Consider the following 27,290-nt stretch of genomic DNA (forward strand, 5'->3'; position numbering starts at 1 on the left):
TCTTGCAGAAGAGAGTAGATTGTAACTGAGTGCTGACTGCATTAGCTTTACTATGCCTCGCTTCCAGTTCTTTCACTATGTTGTCATCCTGTGAGAATATGCGTCCTAAGTACTTGAAACTGTCCACCTGTTCTAACTTTGTTCCTCCTCTTTGGCACTCAGTCTGTTTATATCTCTTTCCCACTGACATTACTTTCATTTTCGAGATGCTAATCTTCATACCATAGTCCTTGCATTTCTGATCTAGCTCTGAAATATTACTTTGAAAACTTTCAATCGAATCTGCCATCACAACTAAGTCATCTGCATATGCCAGACTGCTTATTTTGTGTTCACATATCTTAATCTCACCCAGCCAGTCTATTGTTTTCAACATATGATCCATAAATAATATGAACAACAGTGGAGACAGGTTGCAGCCTTGTCTTACCCCTGAAACTACTCTGAACGATGAAATCAATTTACCGTCATATGCCTTTTCTAGATCTATAAAGCATAGATACAATTCCCTGTTCCACTCGTAACACTTCTCCATTATTTGCCGTAAGCCAAAGATCAGGTCCTGACAACTCCTAAGAGGCCTATACCCACACTGATTTTCATCCAATTTGTCCTCACCTAATACTCACACTTTCCTTTCAACAATACCTGAGAAGATTTTACCTACAATGCTGATTAAAGAGATACCTCTGTAGTTGTTACAATCTTTTTTGTTTCCATGTTTAAAGATTGGTGTGATTACTGCTTACATCCAGTCTGATGGAACCTGTCCTGACTCCCACACCATTTCAATTATCCTGTGTAGCCATTTAAGACCTGACATTCCACTGTATTTGATGAGTCCCAACTTAATTTCATCCACCCCAGCCGCTTTATTGCACTGCAATCTATTGACCATCTTCTCCACTTCCTCAAATGTGAACCTATTTCCATCATCATTCCTATCCCACTGTACATCAAAATCTGAAACATTACTGATTTTTTCAACTACATTGAGCAACTCTTCAAAATCTGCCCAAGGCATCAACAGGATTCACCAGCAGTTTTCCTGACCTGTCCAAAATACTTGTTATTTCCTTCTTACCTCCCTTTCAAAGACTGCTAATTACACTCCAGAATGGTTTTCCAGCAGCTTGACCCAAAGTTTCCAACCTGTTCCCAAAGTCTTCCCAAGATTTCTTCTTAGATGCTGCAATGATCTGTTTGGCTTTGTTTCTTTCTTTAACATAACTTCCTCTGTCTACCTGAGTTCTAGTATGTAGCCATTTTTGATACGCCTTCTTTTTCCTTTTACAGGCTGCCTTGACTGTGTCATTCCACCAAGCTGTTTACTTCATCCTACCTTTGCGTACTACTGTTCCAAGACATTCTTTAGCCACTTCTAGTACTGTGGCCCTGTACCTTGTCCATTCCTTTTCCAATGACTGTAATTGACAACATTCAACTAACTGGTACCTTTATGAGATCACTATTATGTACTTGTGCCTGATTTCCTTATCCTCCTACATATGGACCTGACCTCCTGCACTTTCGGCCTCACAATACCAATTTCACTGCAGATTAAATAGTGGTCAGTGTCATCAAAGAATCCCCCGAATACATGTGTGTCCCTCACAGCCTTCCTGAATCCCTGATCTGTTATTATATAGTCAATGACAGATATGGTTCCCCTGCCTTCCCAAGTATACCGGTGAACGTTCTTATGTTTAAAAAAGGAATTTGTGATTACTGAGCCCATACTGACACAGAAATCCAAGAGTTGTTTCCTGTCCCTGTTGGCCTCCATATCCTCTCCAAATTTACCCATAACCTTTTCATACCCTTCTGTTTGATTTCCAATCCTGGCATTAAAATCACCCATGAGCAGAACACTGTCCTTGTCCTTTACTCTAACAACTACATCACAGAATGCGTCCTAAAGACTATCCATCTTATCTTGATCTGTCCCTTCACAATGCGAATATACTGACATAATCCTAATTTTCTTGCTAGACACTGTCAAATCTATCCACATCAGTTGTTAATTTACATACCTTATTGCAACTACGCTGGGTTCCATTTCTTTCCTGATGTAAAGCCCTACACCTCATTGTGCTATTCCTGCTTTGACTCCTGACAGATATATCTTGTATTCTCCCACTTCCTCTTCTTTCTCACCCCTTACCCGAATGTCACTAACAGCTGAAACGTCCAACCCCATCTTACTTGCAGCCTCTGCCAGTTCTACCTTCTTCCCATAGTAGCCCCTATTGATATTAGTAGCTCCCATCTTGTTACCATTCTTTTGCCGAATCGTATTGTAGGACTCCCTGGCTTGTCAATTAGAGATGGGACTCCATCACCTCCAAAGGTCCGAGGTATTTTGCTCTGATTGTTGCCAGCATCATATTTAAAGTACCAGGGAAGCAGGTTGCTAGCCTTACTTGCTCCGGGTCTCATTGAGTTTTACCCCTAACAGTTGAGGTACTAACCGGTGGATTTGGTAGTCTTTGCCGTCTGAGCACAAAGGTGACCACGACTCAGAGTATGTCCGAGATGCCCAGCCTTAATTCAAAGTAACTGGTATCCTGACTGTCAGGACCACTTACATGGCCACTCATACGTTGCCCGTGGTTCATGAACTAAGTTTCACAAGCAAACATAAATGACCAAATTAAAGCTTCAATCTGACATTATGTCTCCCACAATCTGAAAACAAAGTGAGGGTCCAAGTTTGACGCAGTCCAGCATCCACATTTAATCTCTTGTAAGTTTCATTACAGAATTTCATCGTAGACACCAAAATTTGCTAACTGTCCAAACCTATGTCAGTCTTGTCACTATCACTTTTGAGTAAATGCTTTGTCACACTCCCAGTCAAGGAAAGAAGTATTTACTACTCTAAGTTATTCTATCACTTCTTTTAAATATGTCCATGAGGACAGCTAATTAGTCACTAGCACAATGAGCAGGGCTGTAAAAAAGACAATTGTTCAGTTATATCAAAAGGAAAATGCACTCAAGAATAGTATAAAATTTTTGAGATGGAATTGCTGGCCATAACTTACTTTACTGCTGATACATGTATATTAAAGTACATAACCTATCCAAGCTTTCAGAACTAACAGTTTCTTCTTTATTGAAGAGAGGGAGGTAGCTTGAGGAAGATTAAAAAGGATGGCCAGGTCACTCTTACCAGACATTAAAAGAGAGGCGTTGTGCATCACAGAAATATTTACTATTGAAATTTCAGGACAACACTTTTCAGGAGGAGTTGGACAACATATTACTGTCACCTCCCCCCCCCCCCCCCCCCCCTGTATACTAATGACATTTTTTCTGTTTCTCATATAATACAAATTTTTCAGGTAGTACCTCTTATTTATATTAATGTAACTAATTGAAATGGAAAGAAATGCGTGCCATTACTTCAGGAATTTTAGAACTGACCATGAGGAGAAAATTTGAGAAATTAGAGCCAATACAGAGCCAACTTTGAAATTGTGTCTGAGTGTGAAGTTATCTGGATGTGTCTAACCAGCCCAGGTGAATTCATCATCGGATGTTTTCCCAGCAACTCAATTATGTTATATCAGTTGGTAGACTCATTCAAAGAAAGCATGTGTTCAGCAATGCAGAAGTACCATGATCACCCAATGTTAATGCAGTTTTGTTGGATAAAGACATGGTTGGAGACTGTGGCAGTTATATGAAACAAGTAGTTCATGGTGAACAGCAACCAGGCACAAATTGGTTTTAGGTTACTTTATTCAAAAATCACCATTACTGGTTTTGAATTTTTTGCAGTTGACCATCAGATGGTTTTTCCATGTTTTCATTGAACAAATTATACACTGGTTTCCCCTGAGTTGCCATAGAATTATTGTTTATCCTAGGGCAACTCAGAGGAAATAACTGTATAATTTGTTTTCATGAAAAAAAAAAAAAAAAAACATCTGATGGCGAATTGTGAAAAGTTCAAAATCAGCAACAGTACTTTCTGAATAAAGTAATTTAAAACCAATTTGTAGCTGGTTGCTGTACATTATCAACAGTTTATGTCATCCAGTGTTAGTTGGAGGTGACTGTAACCTACCAAGTATAGACTAGGATGCCTATGGATTCATTGCAGGTAGTATGGACAGATAGTCTTGTGAAGTAGTTCTGAGAACATTTTCCAAAAACTGTCTTGAGCAGCTAGTTCAATGAAATTACTTTAGACTTAGTAGCTACAAACAGGCCTGACCTTATCAACAGTGCCAGTATAGAGACAGGTTTCAGTGGTCATGATGCCATCCCAGTAATGATAGTTACTAAAGTTAATAAATCTGTCCAGAAGGCTAGAAGGGTTTTTATGCTGGAAAGAGCAGATAAGCAGTTACTAGCATCCTACTTAGACAATGATGGACATCATTTAGTGCCAATATGATGGGCATAGAGGAATTATGAGCAAAGTTTAAACAGATTGTAAATAATGTTCTGGAGGAGTATGTGCTGGGTAGGTGGATGAAGGGTGGAAAATACTCACTGGGGTTTAATAATAAAATTCAGAAAACGCTGAGTATACAAGATGAATGCAGAAATGTCACCAGATAAAAGTAAGTAGAAATTTGTGCATCTGTACAAAGACTCATGTTCGAAGCATACAAAACCTCCACCATCATTTGTCAGTGAAAAGCTCTTGCAGAGAACCCAAAAGAATTCTGGTCATCGTTTCTGAATATAATTTGAGTGCAACAGCTTTCCTGGATGGTTGTAAATTCAGGGGCTTTGTTACAAATGCTTTGACAATTTTCTGTTAATATCTTGACATTCAAAGAGTCTTTACTTTGTGTATGATCTGGTTTTGCTCCCTGCGTATCACCTGTTCAGCATTTATCAAAGAACCTCAAACTATCACCTAGCTTAAAAAGTGAACTAAGCAGGTCAAAGCCTTTTATTTGGTTGCTTGAAGAACCAATCTGGTGTGGCAATAGAAGATTGCAATAGGAAAGCTTAAGCTTTAAGTTTAACATTTAAAAGATCATTAACACAGTAGGATCTTACAGATATACCATCATTTGACTGTCACACAGACTACCTTATGGAGGACATATATACAGGTGTTCCTGGCACTGAGAAGTAGCAGAAATAGTTGAAAACAAGTAAGTCACCAGACCTGAATGGAACTTCAATTTAGTTTTACAGAGAGTGCTCTTCAGCATTGGTCCCTTACTTAGCTTGCATTTATCATGACTCTCTCACCCAATACAAAGTCCTATGCAACTGGAAAAAGCAGAGGTGGCTCCTGTACTTAAGAAGGGTAAACAAACAGACTTGCAAAATTACAGATTAATAATCTTAACGTTGATTTCTGCTGAATTCTTGAGCATATTCTAACAGGAATATTGCTAGATTTGCCAGGGGTGGATGCTGAGGTAAAGGTGGGCCTTAGACAGAAAGCAGAAATAATTAGAAGTAGATGTACTCTGAGTAACTTGACTTTAATGCAGCAAGTTCAACTGTATTCCATAAATCCACTAGTCAGAGCTTAGTCATCATAAACAACATAGTACAGAGAGACTATGAATAAAACTGCTAATGCACTCAAGGAAATCCACTATCAAACTGGATGAGGTCAGTGCTGCATCTTCCTTAAGCTGCCTAGATGGTGGTGCTGCTTGCATATACAGCAGGTGCAGCCCTCAGGATTGCTGCTGATGGATGAGGCTGTCACATGGTTTACTGCCAACCTCGGGATGTGTTTTGCCTGGTGTGGTAATGTACGACACCACAAATTAATAGATTTCCTGAGACAGCGAAAACGTCTGTCCACAAACCAGCATTGATTTATAAGGAATTTCTGGTACAAAAGTTAGCTTGTCTTTTTCTTTCATGATATCCTGCAACTCATGGATGAAGGATAACAGGTAGATTCCACATTTCTAGATTTCCAGAAAGCATTTGATGCAGTGTTCAACTATACAGTTGAACACTGCAGTTAATGATAGTCTGAGCATATGGAATAGATTCTCAGATGTGTGAGGAGCTTGATGACTTCTTAAGTATTGGGAGCTTGAGTTAATTCTCACTGTTGATGAAGGGAGGGGAGTAGATGTACTAGTGCAACACAGTGAACAGCAAAACAGAACATATTTAGCAACAGTAACATAAGGCTTTCAGATCAGTGTGTGACTTGGAAGTGGAGTGAAAAGAACATATCTGTTTAGTGTCTTCAACATGTTGGGTTTTGTACCTAAAAACACCACTTGCAGGAAGTGTTACTCTTGTGCTCTCATCCCAGGAAATCTACTGCAGAAAGTCATTTTCTGTTAGTGAAAGTGTATGGATAACATGCCCTGTCAGAAACAATTACAGAGATTGGTTTTGACAATTCAAACACAACAATTTTGAAGTGAGTGAGAAAACACATCCTGATGAGTGTGGTGTACCACGAGCTGCTGCAATTGGGTCAGACAGTGAATGCCGAATACTACAAAGCACAATAACTCAATTTGAATCATACTCTTAAAGACAAATGCCCACAATATACTCAGAGACATGGCAATGCCAAACGACGTCACAAATGGAGTCAGGGAAACATCAAAGGGACTTCGATGGAATGTCTTATACCACCCACCATATTGATCAGACATCACCCCTTCCAATCACCACTTGTTTTGATCCAGGCAGCAGGCTTTCTGAACAGCACTTCAGATCTCTTAACAATCTTGAAACTGGCTCCACAGGTGGACCACCTCAAAAGAATCTGAATTTTTAATTCTGGAATTCATCTGTTGCCAAAAAGTGGGAAAAGATTGTAGCTGCTGAAGGACACTGCTTTCAGTAAATTACCTTATACCATTCTATTAAAATAAACATGTGTTTTCTATTCAACAAGCAGCAAGAATTAACTCAAGTACCCGATGGTAGTACCTAGTACACTGTCCAGGATCCAGGATGGTGAATGTTCTTTAGGGACAAGAGTATTGTCAGGAATGCCCCAGAGAAGTGTAACAAAACCACTCAGCCTCTATACACATCAATGATCTGAAGGATAGGGTGAGTGGCAACGTACAATTGTTTGCTGATGATGCTGTAGTGTACAGGAAAGTGTCCTAATTGAGTGAGTATAAGAGGATACATGACGACTTAGACAATATTATTATTTGGTGTTATGAATGGCATCTTGTTCTAAATGTGGAAAGATGTAAGTTAATGGAGATGAATAGGAGAAAAAAATCCTGTAATGTTCAAATATAGTATTAGAGTGTGCTGCTTGACACAACCACATTGATTAAATATTTAGGCACAACACTACAAAGCAATATGAAATGGAAAAATCATTTATGGTTGGTAGTATGGAATGTGAATGGATGACTTTGCTTTACTGGAAGAATTCTAGAAATGTGTAATTCATTCATAATGGAGACTGTGTATAGAACACTAGTATGACCATTCTTCAGTTTCTCAAATGTTCAGAATCCCCACTAGGTATGATTAAAGGACATCAAAGCAATTCAGAGGCACACTGCTAGATTTGTTACTGGTAAATTCAGTCAACTGACGAGTATTATGGAAATGGTTCATGAATGCAAGTGGGAGTCCCTGAAGGGAAGTTGATGATGTTATCGTGAAACACTATTAATAACATCTAGAGAACCAGCATTTGCAACTGACTGCAGAATGTTTCTACTGCCACCAACATATATTTTGTGCAAGGACTAAAAAAACAAAAGAAGAGAAATTAAGGCTCATATGGAGGCAAGTAGCAGTCTTTTTTCCCTAGTTCCATTTGCAACTGAAACAGGAAAGGGGATGATTAGTAGTGTTACAACGTGCCCTCCACCATACACCATATGGTGGCTTGCGGAGTATGTATGTAGATGTAGGAAATAAATAGGAATGTGCTTCTTGTGTGCTGGCACAGGGTAATTTGACAGCTAAACACTGTGTTGGCAATGGTTGACATGTTTCAGACTATTTCTATAAGTTGCAGCAATACTGGGCCACCTGTCAGAAATATATCACAGCTTTAGTTGCTGCTACAATTTCCTAGAAATCCTGACATCACTACATTTTCTGAATGATGGTGTATGATTGTTTTGTCCTCACTCAATGGGCAGTGAGGGAATCATATACGATATGTGGAAAGATACCTTCCCACTGTCCATGAAAGGGTTAAGTGTAGATTTATTTATTGTGCTGTGAATGATTTTTTGCACAGTTCTTTGTGAGGCTACGAGGGGCAGTCTTATATTGCCGCCATGCACTAATAATGAAGGTACATGACTTGATATGTATTTTGTTCCATTGTGAAATTTAACTCAGAATGTTTGTGTATTTGTTAAAATACCACACTTTACTTATTGTTTAGTGTTGCCGTATTTTTTTCAGTCATTTATTTACATATATCTTAGAATGGAGGCATTGGTATTGGTGGAAAATCGGTAAAATTATAGAAAATGGCAATGAGAGATGGGTATGCTACAGCTAATGTCATACCACCATTATTTTATAACAACTCTGCAACATACTGTAACATCAGGGTGTCTTACATTGTAAATTATATCACCATTTTGCAGAATATGTAACTTTGGAAATTATGGTATTTATGGTAATATTTACCACCATTTTTAAGTAGGATAACTGTGCTGCTGATGTTCGTCTCAGTATGGTGAACTGACCTAGTATGATGGAGATCTAGTAATAAAGGGAGGACGGGAAGTGTGAGAAGCCGGATTCTTATTGACCCAGGTGGGAAGTGGGCATAACCTCAGCATGTGATTGTGGTGGTGGTGGTTGTTGTAGTTGTTGTTGTTGTTGTTGTCTTCAGTCCAGAGACTGGTTTGATGCAGTTCTCCATGCTACTCATCCTGTGCAAGCCTCTTCATCTCTGAATAACTAATACAACTTACACCCTTCTGAATCTGCTTAGTGTATTCATCTCTTGGTCTCCTCCTATGATCTTTTACCCTTCACACTTCCCTCCAGTACTAAATTGGTGATCCCTCGACGCCTCAGAATGTGTCCTACCAACCGATCCCTTCTTCTTGTCAAGTTATGCCACAAATTCTTCCCCAATTCTATTCATTACCTCCTCATTACTTACCCATCTAATCTTTAGCATTCTTCTGTAGCATCTCATTTCAAAAGCTGCTATTCTCTTCTTGTCTAAACTGCTTATCATCCATTTTTCACTTTCATACATGGCTACACTCCATACAAAGACTTTCAGAAAAGACTTCTTGACACTTAAATCTATACTCTATGTTAACAAATTTCTCTTCGTCAGAAACACTTTCTTTGCTATTTCCAGTTTACATTTTAATATCCTCTCTACTCCAACCAACATCAGTTATTTTGCTTCCCAAATAACAAAACTCACGTTCTACTTTAAGTGTCTCATTTCCTATTCTAATACCCTCAGCATCACCTGATTTAATTCAACCACATTCCATTATCCTCATTTTGCTTTTGTTGATGTTCATCTTATGTCCTCCTTTCAAAACACTGTCCATTCCATTCAGCTGCTCTTCCAGGTCCTTTGCTGTCTCTGACAGAATTACAGTGTCATTGGCAAATCTCAAAGTTTTTATTTCTTCTCTATGGATTTTAATTCCTACTCCAATTTTTTCTTATGTTTCCTTTACTGCTTGCTCAATATACAGATTGAATAACATTGGGGATGGGCTACTACCCTGCCTCACGCCCTTCAAAACCACTGCTTCCCTTTCATGCCCTTCTAATTTTATAGCTGCCATCTGGATTTTGTACAGATTGTAAATAGCCTGTATTTTACCTCTGCCACCTTCAGAATTTGAGGGTATTCCAGTTAACATTATCAAAAGCTTTCTCTAAATCTACAAATGCTAGAATGCAGGTTTGCCTTTCCTTAACCTATCTTCTAAGATAAGTTGTAGGGTCAGTATTGCCTTGTGTGTTCCAACATTTCTACGGAATTCACCTCAACATGTATCAGCCTCATTTTTCCACCAAATTTACACATGACCTCACCGCATGCTAGGTGGGTGTCGGGAGGGGGACCGAAGTCTTTTTATCAGTGACATAGGGATAATGTCATAATCTGGGGTGGAACCAGCACTGTTATTGTGCAGTTGCCTAGCCACCAAATTCAGGAAAACTAAGTGTTGTTAGCATTTATGAAGGTGAGGCGACCACTAATGAAAAACCTCCATGTACAACAGTTACCCAAGATGACAGAAACATTCACATCATCATTAACGTCTAACCAGTTAGGGCTCTAATTGACTTGGATTTTCTTTTTCTGTAAGGTCAAATGCTTACCATTGCAACTAAAGAAGAATATGTTCCAAGATATGAAACTGATTTTGCTGAAGGTCTCAAACTGACAATAGGTGCAGCTGACAGGAATATGTAATGCAAGAGTATCTGTTAATGACAGAACACTATAAGGGTGTTATTTGTGTTGTTGCCCCAGATGGCAATTAGATGGAATATTTGTCAGGATTTCTAAGCAGTGCGTCCTTGAGGTACGGCAATATGCGAACACCGAGAAGTAAGTTTAAACAGTCTTATTAACAAAGGCTGATTATAAAACACACATGCTACATGCACCCATCATCACTGTGTGTGACGACATAATTATGGTTGTATCAAAAGGCTCCATGGTGAGCTAACAAAAGACACACATTCGAGCCCGAGGCCACGTTAGTTAATACAGCACTTACTCCCTGCATCACACTGCAGCCAGACGCACGTGTACTGACCAAGCAAATTGTCATAACTGATAGGTCAGCTAGCAAGCACGTGTTACGTACTGTAAGGCTGTGTGCAACCCATAGACCCTTACAACACGCACTTTTGAATTTGTCATTTTAACAGAATCAAACAACAGAAACTCCAGGTTAGAACATTAACAATATTGGACCATTCTGGCCAGAGCTACCAGTGGTAGCATGCATGAAATGTGCTTGCTTGCATGCATTAGTGTGAGTTTTCTTTGTTGAACAAGGCTTTGGTTGAGAGCTTTAATGTATAACAGTGTCTGTGCCTGTCTGCAACTAAATATGTTATCTTCATGGTGAATATCATTTTAACAGAAAGCAGTTTTGGTGTCACTCTCAGATGAGTCTCTTCGAGTACCACAAGGACTCGCAGATTGTGGAAGATGAGTTGCTGTTCAATGAAGCCATACCAATATGTACACATAACAAAGATTGCTTTGGACATTTGTTTGCTATTGAAGATGTTATACCGCGATCGTCAACGAGAATAGCTTCAGTCATTTGTTATAGTTAAGATGTCAAGCTTATGTTGAGTGCAAAAATCTGCTCAGGCTTACAGAAGAAATATAACATCAGTGGTGACCATTAGCATTGTGGTTGGTCAAGAACTTTGGATCACTAATTATGAGCAGCCACAACCCATCCTGAAGTGTGTCCTTGTAGTAACAGCTGAACCTTCACATTCTGACAACTGAACAAAACCATGAAGAAAGATTGCCGTACATTAATGATACTCTACATAATCTATCTCTGTTCTAAACATTTTACAAGATAAACACGTTTGCAGATTTGATCATTGGGGCTCAGTTCAAGTGGGACTCATCAGTTCTACTTCAATCAATGAGAGCCATCCTTGGATTACCGGATTACATTTGAGAAAGGTAACATTCATCTGTACAAGGTGAGAACTTCTATTGCTTGTCTTCATACTTGCCAAACCTTACCTTGGCCAGGCCACCGGTTCTCTCCCCAGTTCTGAACATTTGGAGCATTATGGGCAGGGCCATCCAACCAGCTAAGATTTTGATGATTTAACTCGCCAGTTGGGCAGAATTTGCCATGGTATCACTCAGGACATCCAAGAACTATCAATACCAAGCTGAACAATTGAAACTTCCTGGCAGATTAAAACTGTGTGCCCGACCGAGACTCAAACTCAGGACCTTTGCCTTTCGCGGGCAAGTGCTCTACCATCTGAGCTACCGAAGCATGACTCGTCCAAGTCACTGGGAGAGGCTTTATAATCCGGAGCTTATTCCCACGAAGGGAGGGTCGATGGCGATACCAAGGAGACAACACCTCCTGACGGATGGGAACACAGAGGTCATTGCAAGGAATATTGGAACTAGTGGGTTGAGGTATGAGGACTGCAGCCTTGGTAGTAGTGCCAGCAGCCTCGTTTCCTGGCAGACCGACATGAGCAGGAACCCACATAAACAGCACAGTGGCTCCATCAAGAATGAGCAAGTGACAATTTTCCTGGACCCGTTGCACTAAAGGACAGGCAGTGTACAGCAGACAGATACTTTGAAGGGCGCTGAGAGAGTGAGTAGAGGATGCAATAGAAAAGCTTGTGTTGCTGGATTTACTCTGTGGCCTGATACAGAGGCTGTAAGTACTGAGCAATGTGCCAAAAGCTGATACTGAAAAATGTCACCAATGATGAAGGCACACCCGACCTCACAGTCAGTCTGAGAGCCATCAGTGTACACAAAGGTACTATTTTGAAGTTCCATGCAAAGGTCATGAAACTGAATGCAATAGAGTGAGGCTGGAGGAGTATCTTTAGGAAGTGAATGAAGGCCAAGGTGAACACAGGCTGCCGCATGAAGCCAAGATGGTGAAGGGTTCACACCCACTGGGAAAGTTGCAGGTAATATGAAGTTAAGTCGCTGAAGCAAGTGCCAAAAGCTGACTCTAGGTGGTAACAGAGAAGAGGGACATATCCCATACTGGCAATTAAAGGACTTATCGAAGAATGAGGCATAGCATGGGTGGCCACGCATGGCAGACAGACGGCATGCATACCTGCTGAGGAGAAAAGTCATGGTGGTAGGACAGAGGCAGTTCAGCAGCTTTGGCATACAGACTCTCAACTGGGCTACTGTCAAAAGCGCCAGTGAGAAAATGGATGGCATGGTGGTGGGTAGTGTTGATACGGCATAAGAAGGCTGGACATGCAGACGCATAAACCAAGCATCTATAGTCTAGTTTTGAACAGACAAGGGACCAGTACAAACGGATGATGGTGGTTTGATGTGCACCCCAGAAAGTACCATTGAGGACATGTAGGACATTGAGGGACCTCTTACAGTGGGCTGCCAGGTAAGACACATGGGAGGACCAAGAGTGTTTCCTATCGAGCACGAGCCCCAGGAATTTTGTAGTTTCAACGAATGGAAGAGCAACAGGCCCAAGATGCAAAAATGGTGGGAGACACCAACTGCACCACCAGAAATTCATGCAAACAGTTTTGTCAGTGGAAAAACGAAAGCCATTGTTGGTGCACCATGAGCAGATGATCAAGACATCACTGAAGATGCTGCACAATGAGGCAGGTCCATGGAGAATAGACCTAGTGATCAAGCAGGCCAAGCCAGCACATCAACACACTGTAGAGCATGTTTGGTTACAGCGACACATGGACAAACGTTATCCTGCTGGAAAACACACCCTGGAATGCTGTTCACAAATGGCACTACAATGGGCCGACTCACCAGACTTGACATACAAATTTGCAGTCAGGGTCCATGGGATAACCATTAGTGCACTCCTACTGTCATACAAAATGACAACCCAGATCATAACCCCCAGGTGTAGGTCCAGTATGTCTAGCACACATACAGGTTGGTTGCAGGCCCTCAGCTGGCAGCCTCCTAACAACACACTGCTGTCACTGGCACCAAGGCAGCACCATCTTTCATCAGAAAATACAACGGATCTCCACCCTGTCCCCCAGTGAGCGCTATGGACATGGAGACAGGCTATTGCCAAATTGAGGTAGACGAGGCTGACTGTAGCATGTACATGTGGTTCTTATAGACATGTATTAACAATACATTTTATTTTCAACTTTAGTATTTTAGGATGATGCTGACTAAAGTATGCACTGAAAATTTTTATTGAAGTTCTGTGTTAACTCTTCTGTTTGGCAAATGCCACTTACTCAGGTAGCAGTTTTCACATCAGCCAATAAATTGTAGAATGTAGCAGGGTTCAAAAGGGCTTCTCAATTTCTACTTTTTGTGAGGAAATCAATATTTACTTGAACAATGAATTGCAGTTTATTTAAAGAACCTGAAAATTTCCCGATGGTGATCAGTAAACTGTAGTAATAACTAGGTTGAACCTAATAATGTTTATTGCTGCAGTTTCCTACTTTTTTTCTACATTTGTTACATTTAGTCAGGTGAGGCAATGAAATTATATTTTCTTTTATGTAAACAGCCACCCCCTACTGCTTTCTGTTATTTCTGCAAGAATAGGAAGACTAATTTATTAAAGTATGTTGAACTAATTCAGGAGTTAGCCAGTGCTGATAAATGCATAACACCGAGATATGCTCGAGTTCACTTGTTAATATTGCACTAATTTGATCAATCCTATAATGCCGGGCTCGTACATTATTGTGAAAATTTTTTAGATAGGGTTTACTCACAATTGGTACTCAAGTGTCGCATTTACAGCACCACATATGTTTGTGTTAAATTCTGAAGTTTAATGGCGTGAAATAGGAGCTGTACAGAAGAAATAAGGAGTACATCTGTGAGAAAGAAAATGTTTTAAGGGGGACAGTTGGAAGAATTCCCATGAAGCTGAGGAAAACATTTGCCAAGTTATTTTTGGAGTACAATGTTATGCAGCTGTGAATTGTGGACAGTTAAAAAGAAAAAGATAAAGGATATTAAGAAAATTTTGTAATGTGATCATGGAAAAGACTGCTTAAGGTGAAGCAGACGGACAGATTTAAGTATGAAATAATATATAGGTGAAGAAAGAAGATTATTAGAAATAATCATAAACAGAAAAAAAGCTTGCCCGAGACACTTACTGTGTAGGAATTGTTAGCAACAAATAATTTTAGAGGGAAAGTGGAAGGAATGAGGAGGTAGAAAGAGCAACTGAGTGAAGGACAACATTAAAAATGGATGAAGGAATATGTTCAGAACAGGATGAAGTGGAGAACCTCCAGTCAAAACATCTCTTAAGGCACTGAAGAAGAATTATTTGCAGGCTATATACTGCAAAAAGTGTCTTGTTCATCTTCATGGATTGTGAATAAGCACCTTAATATTTTGAATGTGATGTTTAGAACAAAGTAAAAGTTTAGACTAATTCAGTGGAAGAGCAAATACAATTTATTCGAAGGAAAAAATAAAATGTGTTCACTGCTCTTAACACCATCCAAACTGTTCATTTTTTACTTCTAACAACTGTGCTTGCAATTGTGACAACTGTGGCTAGTTGTCATTTGGCTTACACAATAGCTGCACCCCTAGCAAATACTTCTTACAACAACAGTATGTTAATTAGCATGTATTATGAAGAGAGGGCAGCACGATCTAACTCTTCTCAAGACAAAGAGATTTACAAGAATTTGGCTATTTTATTAAGACTCTTCAATAAGAAATTCCTACCCCTAATGCATACTCTAGGTGTAAGTTTTGTATTGATATGTAGTGACGTTCTGGTAGAATGTAAATAATTTAGGAGTAAAGGATACCCCCTCACCAAACAGCAGAAATGTTGAGTCAACAACAGGCACACACAAAAGATAGAGAGAACTTGCTAACTTTTGGAATAAATTCTTCGTGCTAGGGAGCGAAAATACACACAGGCACACACATGTTAACTTCCATATGTGTGGTTCAGAAAAGCTGGTGGAGGGAAAGATTCCGATGGCCCAGGTTGTAAAGCAGCCATAGAAATTTAACATCTTGGGCTCAGCTGCATGTTGTGCCACTGGGTGGTCAACTTTGTTGTTGGCCACAGTTTGCTAGTGGCTTCATTCTGATGGACAGTTGGTTGGTTGTCATATCAACAGAAAAACGGTATAGTGACAACAGCTGAGTAAGTACATGGCACAACTGCTTTCACATGTGGTCCTGCACCTAACAGTGTGGGGTAAGCCTGCATCACAACTGGAGTGGCAATTGTCGAGTTGGTGAACTGGGCAGGTCTTGCACCTGGGTCATCCATGGCGATGTGATTCCTGTTACAAGGAGTTCCTTGTGTGAGTGGTGTAGGTATGGACCAGGATGATGTGTAGGTTGGTGGGTGATTGGGGGGGGGGAGATGAATACCACTTTAAAAAGGGTGGAAATGATCTTGGGTAAGATGTCTCATTTCCAGATGTGATAGATAATCAGAATGCTGGTGAATTATATGGTTCAGGGTGATACTGTGTGATGAGGTGGGCATTCCTTTGTAACTGATTCTTGGGGGTGGTGGGACAGTTAGGGTTGTCTGAAGGTATGGCATGGGAAATATGCTTAAGTATTAGATTTTTTTTGGGGGGGAGGGATGGAATGCCTGTGTATGAACACCCCCATGAAACCTTCAGCATACTGGGCAAGAGTATTATCACTGTAGATATGATGCCCATGGGTGAACAGGCTGTGTGGGAGTTATTTTTTTGTGTGGGAAGGATGACAGCTATCAAAATGCAGGTACTATTGGTGGTTAATGGCTGTAGTATGGACAGAGTTGTGGATGGTGTCACCGGAGAGGTGGAGGTCAATGTGCAGGAAGGTGGAATATTAGAATAAGCAGGACCAGATGAAGCAGGTGGGAGAGAAGGTTGTGGAGGACTGAGGATAGGATGTCTTGGACCTGAGTCCGGATTATATGATTAATGGACCTCCATCAGATAAGGTGTCTGGCGTTTTGAAAGGCTAGGAAGGTATTTTAGCATAGGAGGGTGCCATGAGTGTGGCCCCTGTGCCACAAATTTGTTTATATACTTTCCCCTTAAAGTAATAGTAATAATAGTAGTAGTAGTAGTAGTAGTAGTAGTATATAGTTGGTAAGGTGTTCGAGGAATGAGGTAGTGGGTTTGAAGTCTGAAGGACATTGGGTGAGATAGTGTACAATAGTGATGAGGGCTTGGGCATCATGGTTGTTTGTGTATACGGAGATGGCATCTACAGTGATGAGTATGGGTCCAGGAGGTAAAGGCGTGTGGTTACTGAAGAGCTGATGAAGGAAGTGGTTAGTATCTTTGATGTGCAATTGGTTGGAGGTGTTTGTCAACAAGAGAGAAATTCTTGTTTCAGTGGGAGCACAATAATCAGCTACAATGGGGTATACAGGATCATTGGATTTGTAGATTTTGGGGAACATGTGGAAGATGTGTGCCTTGGAGTGTCACTGGGGTAAGGATGGAGATGGATTCATTAGGGTTTGAGATTAGCTACCTAAATTATACATTTAGTGGTATGAAAGTAACTTTAAAATGCTCTGGTAATATGGGTGCATAGTGAACTATTTTCTGCATAGTTTCTTTTCATAATGGTCTTTAAATCACAGACACCCGGAAGGTTCTGCACAGATTATCATTACTAAACCTAACTGTATGAATTTTTCTTTTTCTTCTAAAGAAATTGAAGTGTCACCAAGTTGCTTCTCATATGAAGCACACAAATTGATGCATATCTGAGACCATAGTAGTGTTTTTAATGTATCATCTAATCCTTTCTATATTGAAAAAGGATAAGGTTCTAATAAAGTCTATATGTCTGATAATTTGGTTATTTTTATTGCCACACTTGAGTGAGATGAAAAGTAAGTCTTTTACTGTCACAACTGCCTATGTGGAGAATTTTTTTTTCTGTTCCAGATGTAAGCAATATGAGAACATTAGCATCTCAGAATAATGGAAGTGTAAGAGTGTATCTGTCTCAGAAGAAATTTGAAATGCCTTATAACATTGCAGTAACAAAAAGTGTAAGGAGAAAGTATTTACTTATTCATTTATTTTTACAGAAACTGTGACTAATTCAGTGTCATAAGTATGGCTCACTAAGTTTTTGTTTTGCACTATAGTACATTAGTGATTTTTTTAGGTGCAGTTTTGAAAATACTTACTGTTTAAGTGAGGTGGTAACTCATGCATGTATATAAGCATTACTTCTGAAATGGTTTAATTGGGACATGTATACAGAAGTAATCATTTTTATTGTGTTTCATGACAAAATTTGACTGAATTAGTATCCATTTATTAAATATCATGGATCCTTTACAAGCAATTTATTACTTACATTTCTCAGAAATGCACCTCATGCCACATGAATATTTGATATGTACATGTTGGTTAATAATAGATCTAACCATGGGTGGTAGCACAAAAAAATTCAAGAAGCACCTTCAAATTCAATATTTTGAACAAAGTCTGAGAGGGAGTTTAATGCCACAACAATGCAACAGTATAAATAGTATTCAAATAAATACCAGTACATTAAGTCATTTTCACACCACATTTTTACTTTGATGACACACACACACACACACACACACACACACACACACACACACACACACACTTATATATAACAGATATTACCTGCAATTTCAACAATGAAAATAACGAGTGATGTGAAAATTTCATCAATATGTGACAGAACAGTCATATTACACATACAAACAACTCTTACACAATAAAATGTTGTTAACTATAATGCCTATTTGTTCAATAGTTTTAATACTTATATTTAACAGCTTCTCGTATATCAATTTTTTTGTTATGTATTCCAAAATTACTTCATAACTTGAAAGAAGAAACAGGAAAATGAATTCAAACAACTGTTTTCTTAGTCTACTCTCTACATACACTCAGACTAGTGATACTTACACCAATTCTCTTCTGAAACTGCTGAAGCTTAGTTTCCTTTTTCACAAACATGCTTTTCTACAGACATTACTTTGATTAACAGTTGCAGAGTTCTAACTACGTTCAATCTTTACACTGAATGTTGCATAAGCATCATCCAGATAGTACAGTTACACTCCCAGCAATATTACATTTTGGTCATGTTTGAATAACCATATTATATGTGTCTCAAAATACTATATATTAGTTTCTCTAAATTTTACTGTAATTCTTGCGTTATTACTGTTGTGTAACTGTTTATCTACAGTTTGTTTCATTTTCATGTATTTCTTTAAGAAATTAGCAGACTAAATTCGCCATCGAGTGATGCTTCCAACCAGCACAACAAAAGGATGGCAAATACATTTTGTTAAATCATCAGCCATCAATTTAATCAACAAAACATTTCTAGGCATGGAATACTATGAAGGAGTATACCCTTAATCTATTGCAATAACATATGACACACAGCAATATTCTAATTTTTAAGCACATTCAAATTAATGAGAAGGAAGGACAAAAGCTCCTTGTGTGTAGAACAATAAAGGGAAAATATTTCTTCAGGAGTGTGTTACACTGAAGTTCAAGAAAAGAACACACTAAATGGAACATTTATTAACACTCATCACTTTAGATTTTCATTTGAATTTCCATCAAATGCAATCATCAAATTTAGCATATAGGCAAGACACAATACAAGGAAAATCAAATTGTTTTGATTGCTTTCAACACAGAATGATACAACACTGCTCATACCATTGAAATTTTTACTTCAACTTCTGCATCATGCCAATGGTAACCAAAAGTGACTGGAAGCCATTATGAAATCCCAGTAGCCAAATTAGAACAAATGGTATAAGTATTTGGGCATTGAAAATAAGTTTAAGGATTTTAACAGAATATTCAGCTTCAAACCAATTCATCACACAGAGTAAAATGACAGTTCTTATACAATTACAAAGAAACCCATTAAGAAAATATCTTAGACATTGTTTCCTATGTGGCTGGAATGTATTGTGTATTACCTCCCTAATAATACTTATTATTTCTGGTCCTGTCAGAAATCTTCAACAATAATTGCACAATAATATTAAGAAACTCTACATAAGAAAAACAAATTTCTTCACAATACTGGGAACACAGCAGTCTAGTAAAATTGCAAAGGCAGTATTGTTTCTTGGTTGTATCCACACACATTCTGGAATGTGACATTTTCTCCAAATAAATAATAAATTTCAACATTGAAATGTCTCCACACAAACTTCTGATAAAATTATTTCATAATAATAATGGTAATGTTAAGTAATATTACATAATCAAAATAAAAGTTAATACAGTATCCTAAATCATTGAGCACACACTACAACCAGAAGGTATCATTTTTTCCAAACTCAGTTGTTTTACATGATGTAAATGAGTAAATTAATTTTTTGTGTGCACTTACCTTCTGCAAGATGTAATATATGAAATCATGATATCACAGCTAACCTTTGTTTTTGTAAAAGTGATTTATTCAGCTTGATAAACATGTCTAAGTATTTTTCATCATTTTATTAGAAGGGCTGAAATAAAACAAACTGCCTCCATTGTAGACCAAGTACAGTGAAATATGTGGGGAGGACGAGGAGGAGGAGGAGGAGGAGGAGCAGGAGGAGGAGGAGGTTGGACGTGGGCAGAAAATACAGTGGAACATTTGAAACAACTTACATATGGTGTAATACATCATACATGATGGGATAAGATAACAATAATGGATCCTAAGTGAATGAGTGGCCACATTAGCAAATAATAAAAAAGAAAAAAAATGGGAGGCCATTGTTTATCTTAGATGGTAAATCACTGGAGTTAAGACGTGTGGATTATTGTGTATTATTACTAGAAAGTAACAATTCAAACTAGTTATTTTATATGCCAAAAAGCTGATAAGCGTGAATAATTTTCCTGTGCACATGACTTTCTTTTTCCATTGCAAAGGAGCTACTATTTTTACTTCTACACATTCTGATGGAAACTGTTCTCCACTTTTACAGTGATACACTACCCAAATGTATACATAATTAGGTAAGAAGAAACCTACAACTTAAATCTCAAGAGCCGTTTCTTTTTCTCTTTTTTTCAAATTAAGAGTTTAGAATGTAGAAAATTTGTCACAACTGTGCAAGTGAGATAGTGTGTAATGACAAAAATCCATCAAGATAGTGACACCAGGAAAAGAAAGGGGAGGGGTGGAATTGCAATCAGAGTGATTACAACTTTTACATTAGAGGAAAGTGAAAGAAATTAACATTATGCAACAATAGTCCTATGTGAATCTCTTTAACCATAATTACATTGTGATACACCTATGGAGACATTTTTTGAACAACTTTATCATTTGCTCTTCAAGCGTCCTCAAGCTATGTCAATAATTCACCTACTGTTTACAATACAGTGCTCTGAATCAGTGCCTTTACTGTCATCTACCACTGCTTTATACAAATAGTGTGTTTCCAAAGTAAGTATATGAAGTCATACATTTTCATATTTAATTAGTGTATGATCAATATGAAATAGTAGCAGTCCCATTCAACCTACATCTAGGAACAACACACAAAATTTGAACTCCAGAAAAAGACCTTGTCTACTTCATACAGCAACCAGCTTACTGTTACAACAAAGATGATTTTATATCTATGAAATTTTCTTGCTTTATCAGCTAACTAATAGCTCTGAAAACAGTTGTTACTTGGCTAATAATGTGAGAAGATTTCATCACTGAAATTCCCTAAGAAAGCTTACATTTTCTCGTCAATTTCATATCTTTGAAATTTTTAGTTATATATATTATTTCAATGATGTGTAGAAAATTCAGCACATCAGTTTTACAGTATGGAAGTGTCAAAGCAAATTTTATAGCAATAAAACTTATGGAATAGTGTTCCTGATATATCATACCATTGGTGGTGGTTCAGAGGTCACGATCAATGCTCTGAATTTTTTTGGATCCTGCTCTCCCACTCAGCAATCAGTGCACTTCTTTTTCTTGGGGAATTTTTCTGAAACTTTAAAACAAATAGACTTTTACAAATTACAGTCAAATGATCCACATAATCTAACTTCTTGGCACAATCACAGAACATGCCAAAAGGGTAATTTTTATTTTTACTACTACCAGACCTGAGCTTATGAGATCATGTGTTTGTTTCTCTGCAGGAAATCCTTTGCAAAAGCCAAAAGGGACAGTAATTCCAAGGTTATCAGGAAAGTGGTTCAGTGTTCTGACAAGCTACCCTCCCAATTTGTTCTCAAAAAAATACAAGAAAGAGGGTTGACTTGGAAATTAATTGCTTATCTCCACTTTTATAAATCCATATTATTACAGCATATTTTAGTCTTTCAGGAAGTATGCCTTGACTCACTGACTGATTATAAAGCTAAATAAAAGAAAACATTGGAAGTCAACTAGTATGTTCGAGTTATTTGATCTACTACGTCCCTCTGAACTCCCAACTCTTGAAATTATCCTCATTTTCCTACAAGTTTCTGTTAACCTTCTGCTCCCCGTATTTTATTCCTACTACCTTCAGAATTTTGAAGAGTGTATTCCAACCAACACAGTAAGAAGCTTTCTCTAAATCCCCAAGTGCTAGAAATGTAGGTTTGTCTTTCTACAGTGTCTCATTTAAGATACATAGTGCAGTCTGTATTGTATTGCATGTTCATTTCTTCAGAACCCAAACTTCTCTTCCCTAAGGTTGGCCCCTACCAGTTTGTCCATTCTTCTGTAAATAATTAGCATCAGTATTTTTGAACCATGACCTATTAGGCTGACAATTCAGAGATATTAACAACTGTTGCGACTTGGCTCCTATGAATTATTACAGTCACCTACTCCACAGCCTTGTGTCAATTTAGGTCTTTCAGATCTCTGTGAAATTCTTTTTGCTGTGTCGCCATCATGAGTTGTCCTACTTTTATCTGGAGGGACTGAGTCCATACAATAGTAGATCCTTTCTGAATAAGGGGAATAAGTACTCCTTCTCTAGTCATCTGGTTTATGTAATAAAATGAACTAGATGGCACAAATGGTACAGAACTAAAGCACTTGCCCAACCTAAGCTGTGACACGATCCGTGCCAGAAGACAGCTGCTAAGGAGCACGAGAAGGAGCACGGCTGGACTGCATAGATTTATTGGGTTGAATTAACAGCACTCCCATGCTGGACACACCCCCATTACATCTTTGGCTTACAATGGAGGCAGCAGCAGGAGAATGTACGTTAAGAAACTGGAAATCTGTAGGATTTCCAGAATTCCACATTTATATAATGAATGTGGTAAACATAAGAATGACAGAGAAAATGCATGCTCACTATGTAACAACTTCCAATGGCTTCAGTAAATCTTTCTAACCATAGGAAGTAGGAGCAGTGTAAGAAATAACCACAGTACTGTTCAGATGACAGTCTGGTTTACTGACTGGTGAAAAACAGACAAGGTTGCTGGAGGCAGTGTACACAGGGTGCAGCCTCAAATAGAAAGCACAATCTATCCAGGGAAGCTAGCAACAGTATTCCAGGGGAAATATTCACAATTAGAGTATGTGCAGAGAAGTATCTATGTAGGTGTTACGAGGATCATAGCATCTGCATTCATTCATACAGCCAAGTTGCTCTGAAATCCCTATCAACCCCTGCAATGAGATCAAATATATTTTGCAGAGTGAAAACCTGCTGTCAGTCTCTTATCACTCAGGAGTTAGTAGTAATGTGCAAGCTAATAGGCTTGCCGCCACAGGGGAAATGACCATTTGTTGGACCAGAACCTGTCCTACCCATCACTACTTCAGTGGTAAAATTTAATACTATGTAATTGAATCACAAGACAACATGCAAAATATTTGACTACAATCCAAAAACAAAATTGTGGCAAGCCAATGATACCAGAACTATGTTCTAAGAAAATTTCTGTAATTGTGGGGTTAACAAGAGGCAGATTTAACTTTTAGATCTAATGAGTGGGCATAGGAACCTCAAGAAACACCTGCACACAAAGGGTATCACTAAGTGGGTCTGAGACTTCTATCCAGTCACATATTGACCAGTCTGGTATGGTAATAGAAGATAGCAAAAGTAAAGCCAAACTTTTAAATTTCACATTTAAGAAATCATTCACATAGGAGAATTGTACAAACGGACTATCATTTGACCATCGCACACGCTCCCGTGTGGAGGACATAGAGAAAAATCCCTGGTGTAAAGAAACAGAATTTCAAGCAAATAAGTTGTCAGGTCTTGATGAAATCCCATTTTGGTCTTTCAAAGAGTACTTTACAGAATCGGCCCCTTACTTAGCTTGCATTTTTCATGAATCTCTTGCCCAGTGCAAGGTAGCAAGCTACTGGAAAAAAAGCAAAGGTGTCCCCTGTGTATAACAAGGGCAGAAGAACAGACCCACAATATTACAGACCAATATCCCTAACATCATTTTGCTGCAGAATCTTTGAACATATTCTTAGTTCAAATATAATACATTTTCTCGAGAGGGCAGAGTTTCTGTCCATAAATCAGCATGGTTTTAGAAAGCATCGCTTGTGTGAAACTCGGCTCACTCTTTTCTCTTAGGAAATTCTGTGAAGCACGGATGAATGGTAACAGGCAAATTCCATACTCCTAGATTTCTGTAAAGCATATTATATGATGCCACACTGCCAACTTTTACTGAATGTACAAGTATATGAAATAGGTTCCCGGAAATGTGAATGGCTCTAAGGCTTCTCAATGAGCAGAATCTGGTATTTTGTTATCAACAGTGAGAGTCTATCAGAGACAAGGGTATTGTCAGGAGTGCCCCTGGGAAGATAGGATTCAAGAGATTGGGGCTTGTATGGAAGTATATAGACATTTGTTTTTCTCACACTGTATTTCCAAGTGGAACAGGAAAGGAAATGACTAGCAGTGGTACACCTTACAGTGGTTTGTAGAGTACGGATGTAGATATAGAGAAAGAAGTGACATTTAATCTTTCAATGTGAAGTACTGGAGAGCAAAAGGTACAGAATGTTTGCATGTTAAAAAAGAAGTACCAATTTCAGCTGCATTAGGGCACTGAAATAATTCTGTGACAAGTGAAAATCTGTGCTACAACAGGACCCAAACCTGGATTTTCTGCTTTATGCCAGCACTTGCCTTAACCACTCTGGCTATTTGAGCATGCTTCATGTCCAACCCAAATTCCCAAATTGTTTCACACTCATTCTGTAGTGCTCCCTGCCCATTACCCTCTTTGCTCATGGCATCTTACATGATTCCTGCAAGAGATTGGACCTAGGGTGCATCCACTCTGAAGATATCATGAAGTACCATCAAGGCTTAGATACTACAATTGTGTGTATGGTATCTGTTTTTTTTGGAGATGTCTAATTCCTGAAGAAATTGCAGCTAACAGAGAAAGTAAAGGGAATCATCCTACTACTTAAGGCTATTAGTTAGCTTTCCTAGTATGACAGGGAGAGAGATTGTACAATAACCTCAGTGTCAGTGTGGACATCTGGAGGCCAGGAACCACATTTGTGTCAACTTGTGGAACCTAGCTAACAGGGTCACACACAAATGACATTGCTGATAAATGGGGTTATGTTCAGCTGTTTTACCTCTCTGGTTAAATCGAATCAATCAAATCAAGTCTCTCAGTATCTTGCCTCCAAGCTCATCTTTGTGTAATACCTCTTCCCCTTAGTTATGCATGTAACAAAAGGGGTTCACACCAACAATGGTAAATAAGCTTAAAAAGTTAAATTTTCCTTCAAGAGGATTCTCACATAGCTCATAATCTTGGAACTTTTCAAGTGTTATGGTGTGAAATACTGCATAAAAAGCTTTCTGTTGGTTCACTATGGTCATGTGATGATATCGACCTGCAGAAGGTGACATGAGCAAGCAAAATCGAGTCCCAAGAACATTACACACACACATAATGCTTTCTTGAAGTCTCTACCTATGTCTAGTTCACTTTGTATTGTCTGTGTTAACACATGTGTCTCATATCTTGTGATCGTTCTTTTTTTAATGAAGAGGTTTTTTGTCCTCTGTCTTCTAACTGGTTTGATGCAGCCCACCACGAATTCCTCTCCTGTGCTAACCTTTTCATCTTTGAGTAGCACTTGCAATGCATGTCCTCAATTATTTGCTGGATGTATTCCAGTCTCTGTCTTCCTCTACAGTTTTTGACCTCTACAGCTCCCTTGAGTACTATGGAAGTCATCCCCTCATGTCTTAACAGATGTCTGATCATCCTGTCCCTTCTTCTCAGTGTTTTCCACATGTTCCTTTCCTCTCCGATTCTGTGCATAACCACCTCATTCCTGACCTTATCAGTCCACCTAATTTTCAACATCAGTATGTAGCACCACATCTCAAATGCTACAATTCTCTTCTGTTCCAGTTCTCCCCACAGTCCATGTTTCACTACCATACAATGCTGTACTCGAGACATACATTCTCAGAACTTACTTTCTCAAATTAAGGCTGATATTTGATATTAGTAGACGTCTCTTGGCCAGGTATGACCTTTTTGCCATTGCTAGTCTGCTTTTGATTTCCTCCTTGCTCTGTCCAGCATAGGTTATTTTACTGCCTAGGTAGCAGAATTCCTTAACTTTATCTGTTTTGTGACCATCAATCCTGATTTTAACTTTCTTGCTGTTCTCATTTCTACTACTTCTCATTACCTTCATCTTCAATTTACTCTCAATCCATTCTCTTTACACTGTTCATCCCATTCAGCAGATCATGTAATTCTTCTTCACTTTCACTCAAAATAGCATTGTCATCAGGTTAAAGATGTTATATTTTATGAAATCAGTACATGTATCTTGTTACATACACTCACCGCAATGGAAAAGATCACACTGGTGACCTATTACAACAATCAATTTCTGTGGACTCTGGAAATGCACAGTGTTACCTTACACCAAACAATGAACACTGACACACAACAAAAGTTATTGAGACCTTTCACCTATACTGGTTTGGTTTCTTGTGGGTTGTGGGATATGTTGAACAATATGGAACAACGAAATTATGAAACTACAAGTGAGGTTGATTAAAACATTCTCCTCCCAAATGTGTACAAGGTCATGTGGATCGTGCATCACAGTTCTGTTACTATCCTTGGATCTTATTGACTTCTTTATGGAAGATGAAGAAAGGACACTGATACAAACAGATGTTCCTGGGCATGCATCAAATTTTTATGCACAAATACATCATTGTGACCACACCCCTCATGATTCAAATTGTGTTTCAGCACTGATTATAGAGGTGACAAACCAGATTCTTTCACCTTGTGGAACCTGGCTGACAAGCTCACACACTAATATTTCCAGCTTATTTTCGAAGTCATTGCCTACCAATGGTGCCAAATTTGACAACACGTCCAAATTGAATTACATGGTGCCGCATGGGCATATTTCCATCAATGTTCATAGAGTTCAGCACTTTTTGTCTGAACTGCCACAATTTCTGCCCAAACTTGTCCAAATCCCCCATACCAACTTACTCCTGTGGTGTGACACCTTTAAAGGCAAATCACATTCTCTGTCCCTGCCAAATTCTGCAGGGCAATCTTTGATGGTCTGCATAACTTATCACATCCTGGTATTCATCCCACCACAAAATTAGTGACTGAGGGCTTTGTGTGGTCAGGTGTTTAAGTGG

The 27,290-nt window shown here is 38.7% G+C and overlaps 1 protein-coding gene and 1 long non-coding RNA gene across 7 annotated transcripts in view; one reads left to right on the top strand and one right to left on the bottom strand.

Moving 5' to 3' along the window:
* The window catches only part of LOC126470094 (uncharacterized), a 1,674,514-nt gene that overhangs the window by 134,964 nt on the left and 1,512,260 nt on the right, over nt 1-27,290 (bottom strand). For 2 of the 6 annotated variants that reach the window (XM_050097649.1, XM_050097648.1), the window contains exon 10: nt 21,568-21,635. The exons of 1 other annotated variant lie outside the window; for it this stretch is intronic. In XM_050097649.1, coding sequence (XP_049953606.1) covers nt 21,568-21,635 — 68 coding nt within the window. Of the gene's footprint in view, nt 1-17,922; nt 18,289-19,495; nt 19,810-21,528; nt 21,636-27,290 lie in introns of those variants that run through there. 3 more of the 6 variants (XM_050097652.1, XM_050097663.1, XR_007586124.1) reach the window with 3 other exon arrangements.
* Nucleotides 1-27,290, top strand: part of LOC126470097 (uncharacterized) — a 306,248-nt gene that overhangs the window by 48,206 nt on the left and 230,752 nt on the right. The window lies entirely within an intron of this gene.

The sequence above is a fragment of the Schistocerca serialis genome, chromosome 3, assembly GCF_023864345.2.
Source record: "Schistocerca serialis cubense isolate TAMUIC-IGC-003099 chromosome 3, iqSchSeri2.2, whole genome shotgun sequence".
Taxonomy (NCBI): Eukaryota; Metazoa; Arthropoda; class Insecta; order Orthoptera; family Acrididae; genus Schistocerca; species Schistocerca serialis.